This window comes from Dipteris shenzhenensis, chromosome 32, assembly GCF_047967505.1.
Source record: "Dipteris shenzhenensis isolate YYH24624 ecotype China chromosome 32, Dip_SZ_1.0, whole genome shotgun sequence".
Lineage (NCBI taxonomy): Eukaryota > Viridiplantae > Streptophyta > Polypodiopsida > Gleicheniales > Dipteridaceae > Dipteris > Dipteris shenzhenensis.
This window is the reverse complement of record NC_141627.1, coordinates 16,667,565-16,676,179: the sequence shown is the minus strand read 5'-3', so window position 1 is coordinate 16,676,179 and position 8,615 is coordinate 16,667,565. Positions and strand designations below refer to the sequence as shown.

At 44.6% G+C, this 8,615-nt stretch overlaps 1 protein-coding gene across 3 annotated transcripts; it reads right to left on the bottom strand.

Annotated features, from left to right (window-relative positions):
* Positions 1–5,285: 5,285 nt before the first annotated feature.
* Positions 5,286–8,319, bottom strand: LOC147880373 (pentatricopeptide repeat-containing protein At2g13600-like). Of its 3 annotated transcripts, none has more exons than XM_087370335.1 (2): positions 6,238–8,319; positions 5,286–6,138 (listed from the first exon to the last, which is right to left on the bottom strand). In XM_087370335.1, exons 1-2 carry the CDS (start codon positions 7,816–7,818, stop codon positions 6,034–6,036), a joined length of 1,686 nt encoding a protein of 561 aa, XP_087226461.1. In that variant the 5' UTR covers positions 7,819–8,319; the 3' UTR covers positions 5,286–6,033. The 3 variants fall into 3 exon arrangements, with proteins under 3 accessions (XP_087226461.1, XP_087226463.1, XP_087226462.1); XM_087370337.1 differs by having other exon boundaries at positions 5,286–6,572; positions 6,813–8,319; XM_087370336.1 differs by having other exon boundaries at positions 5,286–7,769; positions 7,871–7,885.
* Positions 8,320–8,615: the final 296 nt, after the last annotated feature.

Here is an 8,615-nt window from a genome sequence, read left to right as displayed (position 1 = left end):
CAAAATGAAAAAATGATGTCAATAGTAAATGTCTAAACCACTTCTGCAAAATAGGTATAAAGGTTAGTAGAAAAGAAGGCGGATCATAAAAATGATTAGGGATTAACCATGCTAAAGAATTATCCAATAGATGTGAATTAATTGTATGGCACTAGCTTGACCAAAGACTAGTTGGAAAATCAAAGTGTGTGCTTAGATTAAAAAGTCCCATCAATAATTGAGCCACAAAATGAATTACATCAATGGGATAAAAAGTGAAAAAAGGAGAACATATAAGGAAAAAATGTTTGAGACATCTAAGTTGAAAAATGCAACAACTAGAGTTTGCAAAAACTTCCACCAAAATTAACAATTTTTAATAACATTGAGTTTGACAAACACAATATTGAAAAAAGACGTCGAATCCTCAGGCAGTCTAGGTTCCGAGGTCAGGGTCCACTTACCTACCACCATCCAAACAAACTAGGTGTTAGAACATCATAGCTACGTTTGGGTGGACAAGTAATGCTTGTTTTCCCCGACTTGTTCTCCCTTTACCTAGGAATATAAACAACCATATGGATTCTTAGATAATTAAAAAAAGTTTAAGTCACGAGTGAAGTATAAGTCAACAAGTGGAGTAAGGAGCGAATGAGTGCATGGGTTGAGAAGGGATTAGTGGAGGTATGGGAGGATTTATGTACTTGGTATGTGGGGTGGTCAAAAAGAGAGTGTAAAGGGGAGATTTCATGGGGTGTACATAAAAGAATAATTCATAGTTGGGAAAGTATACATGTGTGTGTGTGCGCGCGCACGCGTGCGCATAAAGAAATAAGTGTCAGTGTGTGTGAGATATATTTACTAATCAAAATTATTGTGTGTTTGTGTAAATAAATGTGTGTGTGTGTGATATATATTTACTAATCAAAATTATTGTGTGTGTGTATGTGTGTGTGTGTGTGTGTGTGTGTGAGAGAGAGAGAGAGAGAGAGAGAGAGAGGATATGATTGTATTAAATTCCTTCGGAGACCTTTCAAGAACCATGGAATTGGTAACCACTATGAAAATGATAGTGGTTCATTTCATCCAAACATCTAAGTACTATATGTATTGCTTTCTATGCTATGCTGTAATCACGTATTTAGATAGTCGTTGCACTTTGTCGAGGACTTTGTTGCAGTGTTCTAGGATTTCCTTTGTGTAGACATGTAGCTATTGGACCGGCATCCCTGGGATGGTTTTCAGGCTAGATTATTGCTATATTTTCCCCTGATGTGTGCGTACAGTCAACAAAAAAGGAGCGGATGTCTCATTTTCAATCTCCCTTGTGGGACAAATTTAGCAAGGTCTTGCATTTCGAGCAGTTCTTGGTCTTGTCCACTACCCTTCTCCACCTCTAGTTCATGAGAGCTAGTCCTTACTTCATAGATTGAATGTAGTTTGTACCAAAGTATGTCCTCGATAGTCCCTTCATTTCATACATGTCTAGTTGATTGAATGTAGTTTGTACTAGAGTATGTCCTCCTTGAGATAGTCCTTCATTTCATACATGTCTAGTTGATTGATCTCTCATTTGTAGAAGTCCATTTTCAGCCCAAGCTCTTGCGATAGTTTCTATAAGCATTTTTTGCATGGCTAGATTTTTTATTCTCTGCCTCCTTTGGGATATCCGTAGCAGATATTTCCCACTATTCCATCCATTTAGCCCCTTCTTTATGCCACCTTGTGGCCTCCATTGCCTTGCATGGGATCCTACTTGCATCCATCTTTATGAGCTTGTTGAGGCAGGCCATGTATTGGCATAATGCCTCACCCTCAAGAGGTAACATCCCTATAGCTAAGGTTGGGTCGACCAAAACGGGCCCCTTCCAGTCCCTATCCCAAGAGGCCTTGCCCCTCATTTCAGCACTCAGCTCCCAGCCTCCAGCAACACCTTCCAGCCAACATATGAAGTTTGGTGTCCTACTTCAGCAACATAGCCCCATCTCCCACATGTCACAGTTAGAGGAGCGGTCTTAGTGCAGTTTTGTATGCCGATTTGGCAATCATGTACAACAGTAGTCATGGCATTTATGTCATCACTATAAATTAGGAAGATACCTGGTGTATCTCATGCTTGATTTCTTCCTTGTACCTTCATATATTTTCCGCATAGCAAGTCCTTGAATGTTACATTGGTATCGGAAATAGGTTGGAGGGAGTCCTGGCAGCAAAGCTCAGTAATGGAGACTCAGTTAGCAGAGAGGGAGCACGTTTGGGATATTATCCAATTTTGTAGTTTGCCCATACTCCAGACTAGCAGGAGTACCATACTCCATTAGCCTCTCCCTCCCTTGCATCGTGCTGGCTCTGGTCTTCACCCATACGCGTTTACACCTTAGGGGGCAAGGTTGGGGGAAATTTTTTCCCCCCTCTAGTAGTCATTGTTGCAGCAATTGATGGGCCTACCAGCCTTCCATCATGGACCGGTCCCCTCTCATGCGAGCATTCCAGGAGCAGGATCACACTACCTGAGGGGATTGTCTAGTTTCCACAATTAGTTCTCTTGGGGCTTCCACCCAAGGAGACACCCCAGATGTAGCAGACAGGGATGATGGGTCTTCCAGCCCATCAAGCCTCTTTATTAGCTACAGTCAGTTCCTGTGGGGCTTCCACCCTTGGAGCTCAGTTGGCCACATCAACTTCAATCAACATGACTCAAATTTCACCTTCTCATCAAGAGTGTTCAAGACGAGTGGGCTCAGTTTCCAGCCCCACTGGCCTCGATGCTCAGCAGCAAGAGAGGGCGTCTGAGGAGTTTGCCAGACCAATTTCAAGCCTAGCAAGAGGGAGTACCCTCATAGTTGGAGTAGCAAGTGTAGTTGTCATCAGTGCAGAGGTTGATGATTCCTCGACAGTCAATGAGGATAGTCATACAGTTCCCCTTCCTCAGTTCTTTAGGGAGGTAGCAGTTGCAACACCTATCAATAGAGAGGTTGACGAGGCCTTCGCATTATTGTGTCCTCCACTCCAGGAGGTTAGTCATGCAGTTTCCTCTTCATCAGATCTCAAGTCATCAGCAGTAGCAGTGACCAGTGTCTACACCGGCAGTTCCCTTGGTGATGACAACAATTTGATCGATTCATCAGAGACGTGCTCACGATCTTAGTACTTCCTCAGTACCTCAGGGGGACAGGCCTAGGTACCATGATCCCTTCAGCGGGAAGAAGCTATGCCATAAATCTCTCAATCCTTTCGAGAGGCATACTTGTCACTCATTGCAATTAAGGTGTTCTCTGCAATTCTGGATATCTCAGAGTCCTTTCAAGTAGCATCCCATTCACTAAATTTGTTAGAGAGGCGCCTAGTCTTCGGTGAGCATCCAGTACAGTCTACCCCCTAGAGGGGTGCTCTGCAATGCCAATCGCCTCTCAACTCCTCCCACACCTCTAGGAATTTTTGAGAGAGACAGCTAGGTTTCAGCTAGTCCCAGCATCACTCAGGCTTTTTAGGAGACATTTACATATACAGTTCCAGAATCTAGGAGGGTAGCAGAGTTTTTACCCTCAGCATTTATCATGCCAGCAAAGGAGGCAAGTCTATTCTAGCTTTCCCTTACCGCAATCATGCAGACAGCAGTACCATAGTTTCCAGGAGTGCATGAGAGTATTCTGAAGTTTCTAGGTTTTCAATTTTGGTTGCCTAGCCTTAGTGGCTTTATCATCGCACCAGCAATTCATGGAGTAGCACCAACATTTCTATGTCGGTGGATCTTCCGCGGTGGGGAGATTGCATGCCAGCATTTGGTAGAAAGTTTCATGCCATTGGCCTTCCAGAGTGCAATGCCTCCAATCAGCAGCCCAGTCAATCCTTAACAGTTCACAAGGACAGCATGAAGTCCATATATCCAGGAGCCTATCAAGGTGCCACACCACCACAGATCAGGAGTTCGCAGCAGTAGCGTGGTGGAATGACTGGCCTAAAAAGTTCGGCTTCCAGTCTTTGCGGTAGTACCATAGCAAAGCATTCGTTCCTCAAACTTTTGGAGCGGTACCATATCAATTCCAGTGCCAGACTATTATTCCCCAGTTCTTAGGAAGGACAGCCAAGTTTTGAGCACAACTGGTGGTCATCAAGATCACTTTCGCTTGACAGATTCACTCAGTCGCTCAGCAGCTACCTTTATCCATAATTTAGGTCATAATTTAGGTAGGAGGGAATGTCACATGCACCCCTGCACTCAGAAGCATTGACACACAGTCTAACCCCAGATATTTTATTGTATGCCATGACCCCTTTGTGAGCCCTAGTCTAGGGACAAGTCAGGCAAGAGCTACAGGAGTCCATTCCCATTTCGCAAAGTCACAAGCCACGGCACAACAGTTCGGGTCAGCAGGGCAAAGCATTGCGAGGTATCCACCTAGCAACAAGTTCAGAAGAGGGGAATGTCAATTGCAACAAGGTCGAGCCCAAGTTGCAGTGACAACTGGCTGCCTTGTCAACCAATCGCAGCTCCCAACGCGGAGCCCTCCAAAGGGCAGCAACACGCATGGTAAGTGGGCTGGGGGAGGCGCCTATTATAGGCAGCTTCAAATCCCTCTAGCTTGGCCCCTAGGGTTGAGCAAAAGCCTGGCGAGCCCAGCCAAACCAACCGTCTGGATGGTCGGCTGGTTGGGTCGGCCAAAACGAGCCCTTCCAGCCCCTATATAAGGGGGGCCTTGCCCCTCATTTCAGCACTCAGATCCCAGCCTCCAGCAGCACCTTCCAGCCAGCAAATGGCCAAGGTTTGGTGTCCTATTTCAGCAGCATAGCCCCATCTCCCACATGTCGCAGTTAGGGGCACAGTTTTGTATGCTGATTTGGCAATCATGTACATCAGTAGTCAGAGGCATTCATGCCATCAGTATAAATAAAGCAGTGTACTATAGTTAGGATCTGGTGTATCTCATGCTTGAGTTCTTCTTTGTATACCGCACAGCAAGTCCCCGCATGTTACATAAGATGTCCTAACTTAGTAAGAACCCTTATCTTGTTATTTGTATAGTGTGTACTACTAAATATGAACTTGAAACTGGACTATCTAATATAACGTTCTCTCCACAATCATGAAGTTTTTTCAAATCTGATCTATAGCTAAGAGATCAAATCTCTCTCTATATGAGTTTCTCACGTGTTTAGCAACAAAACAACGGGTGCAAGAGTCAAAAGAGCATAAAACCCTTTGTAGAGACTGGCAGCCATACTGCCAGGTAAATAGCTACTGCTTAATGCATCACAAATTTACTTCAGGAAAGGATGAACATTAGTGGAAGATTTCCACTTCCCTGATCTCAGAATCTATACCACGAGGATATAAGAATGGCAACTTGGCTACTCATGTATCATGTACAGAATGATTGATGGGATTCCCCCAGACCAACACGGGTGAAGCATTTTCTAGGTTTGACTTATCCAAGAACTTTGATGGTTGAGTTCATTTCTCTATTCAGCAAAGTGGAGTCTATGACACGCGGAGTGGGGCACAGTACACCAATATTAATGCGACACAGTCACTTCAGCACTCACAAGTATGCTTCCTTTCCTTGAAATTATGAATGGCACTTCTACGTCTGCAAGTGAGATTTCATCTTTCTATTGTTGAAGTAAGAGCAGTGGCCTTGTGACAATATTCACAACCTGGACACACGGAGTGGGACACAGTACACCAATATTAATGCGACACAGTCACTTCAGCACTCACAAGTATGCTTCCTTTCCTTGAAATTATGAATGGCACTTCTATGTCTGCAAGTAAGATTTCATCTTTCTATTGTTGAAGTAAGAGCAGTGGCCTAGTGACAATATTCACAGCCTGCAGAATTCTGATGACATATGTGGACACTAGGATGTAATGTTGATCTGGGCACAAGCAGTAGCAAGCCTCTTACCATGCCACAGTGTACCTTTGTTTTCATCATGATGCATTACATGGACCACACAGGAACACACAAGCCAGATTGTGTGCATTCCCTTCCTCCTCTATTCTGAAAGAAAGATCTCATCTTCGTAAATATACACCTTTACTCGGGTCGTCTCCTATTCCCCACCACCAACGTAAGCACCAATACAATAAGGTTGGTCCACAAGTTTTGCACTGGCTTCTTCAATGGTTGAACATTCTTTCTCGTTACCTGGGTCCTCCTGCATGTGAGCATCCACAAATATGTTTGCCATTAAGACATACACAGCATGAAGAATTTTATCTAAACGAACTGCATGTTGAAAGGCATGCCTTCCAACCTCTACATTTTCCCACTTTCGACAAGCACCCAGCACGGTCGTCCACACAACACCATCAGGTTGGAAAGGCATCTTCTCCACCATCACCACCGCTTCATCTACTTGACCTGCACGGCCAAGGAGGTCAGCCATGCAAGTATAGTGCTCAATACTCGGCATAATGCCGTACTGTTTGCGCATAGCCTGAAAATAATTCTGACCTTTGTCCACTAGACCTGCATGACTGCAAACAGTAAGAATACTGAGAAATGTGACCCCATTTTGTTGTATGCCTTCCTGTCTCATTCTGTCTACCAAATGAAACACAGCATCACACTCTCCCTGGCGGGCATATCCTGCAATCAATGCATTCCATCGTACAACATCAATTGTAGGAAATGCATCAAACAACTGTTGGGCATCAACCATGCTCCCACATTTAGAATACATATCAATAAGACTGTTGACCACAATTGCAACAGTCTCAAAACCCACCTTGCTAATTTGGGAATGGAGGTTCCTTCCAGTTTCTAGAGCTACTGAATTGCCACATGCTTTCAGAATGGCAACAAAACTGAAGCTATTTGGTGAAATACCTTGCTCTAGCATTTTTAAGTACAGTCTAAAAGGCTCCTCGCTTTCTTCTTGCTCAGCATATCCCAGGATCATGGCGTTCCAGGAAACCAGATCACGATGAGGCAGCTCCTCGAAGACACATCGTGCATCCTCCAGGCTCCAGTATTTCGCATATATGTCCACTAAGGTAGTTCCCACGAATACATTTGACTCACAGCCACTCCTTATTACTTGGGAATGGATGGCTCTTCCTTTCTCCAAGCATGCTTTTTTTGCAACATCCACTTCCTTCCCCTCTTCCACTGCTGGCAGGCTACCGCACGCCTTCAATGCACCAACAAAAGTTCGAGCTGTAGGTGTGACACCGTCCTTGTGCATCCATGCATACAACTCCAAAGCCCGTGCACCCTCTTCCTGCTTAGCATAACCAAAGATCATGGTAGTCCACGTTATCACATTACGATGACGCAAATCATCAAAGACACGCCGTGCATCTTCCATGCTCCCAGATTTTGTGTACATATCCACCAGAGTATTTCCCACAAACACATCGGACTCAAAAGCGCTGCTTACTACTTGGGAATGGATGGCTTTACCTTTTTCCAAGCATCCTATTTTTGCAGACTTGACATCAACTTGCTTCCCCTCTTCCCTTGCTGCGAGGATACTGCAAGCCTTCAAAGCCCCAACAAAGGTTCGATCACTTGGTTGAAAACCTTCCTGGTGCATCCTGGCATACAATTCCAAGGCTCTCTCACCGTCTTCATGTTTGGCATACCCCAGGATCATAATGTTCCATGACAAGACATCACGTTTAGGCATTCTGTCAAACATGAGATGTGCTTCTATCATGCTACCACGCTTCACAGACATATGCATCAAATTGTTTATCTTAAACACTGGAAGCTCATCTGAAAGTCCCAACTCGACCTCGTTAAGCTGCGTCAACGTCTTGTTGACTGTATTTTCAGCTCGGCCTGCACCAAAAGAATGAGTGCAGCGAAGGAGCCTAAGCTGTGGGCCCATAACCGTGAGCTACCTCAAACGAGGGTATTCATGATCCAGTAAATAGAAATACCTCACGTTAAGCAGCTGGACTGCAAAGAGCTGTACGCATGAATGGAAAGAATGTCTTTCCGTAATAAACTATGATACAAACTGGAGCCATATGGTCAACGCTTGAACGCCGTGTGGGTCGACTACAAGAGGAATAATCTATGGACGCTTGCACTGCAGAGAAGCTGGCGAAAGCGTGTCGAACCGCTCGCTCAATAAGAAGGCGGTGATCGCCCAACAAGCGTGTTTTCTGATACAATTTGGAGGTCAGACGGAAGCTTATTCTTGCCAGTACGAGAGCCCTGCAGAGGGCTGAGAGGCATTGCCTCACCTCTGGGCCACCATGGCATCCCTCCATCTGAGTGGAACTCTGAGTTTGTAAGCTCAATCGTCTACCTTCCACGCATCGACTTTGCAGCTGCATTTCTTGCTCGCAGAACGAAATGTAAAGATCCAAAAATATTTCAAATCAGAGAGTACAAAGTTGCTTAAAGAAGTCATCAATAATTGGCCCGCCGTGGTAGAGATAGGCAGCCCTCAAAATTGAAGGCTGCAACACCCTTCAAAGGGGTTTTTACGCTTCCCAAGCAATCTGGATTCTGGGTCCGCAAGATTCAGAAGGGAAATAGAGAGATCAACCTTCAAAAAAAAGGACCGCTTTGGGAAAAATTACAAAGGAAATGCCACATCACCTTTTAAAAGTAACTTACAAGAAGGATAACTCTTAAATTGCCCTTCAAAATGAAATTCTAGGCTACCCTTCAAAT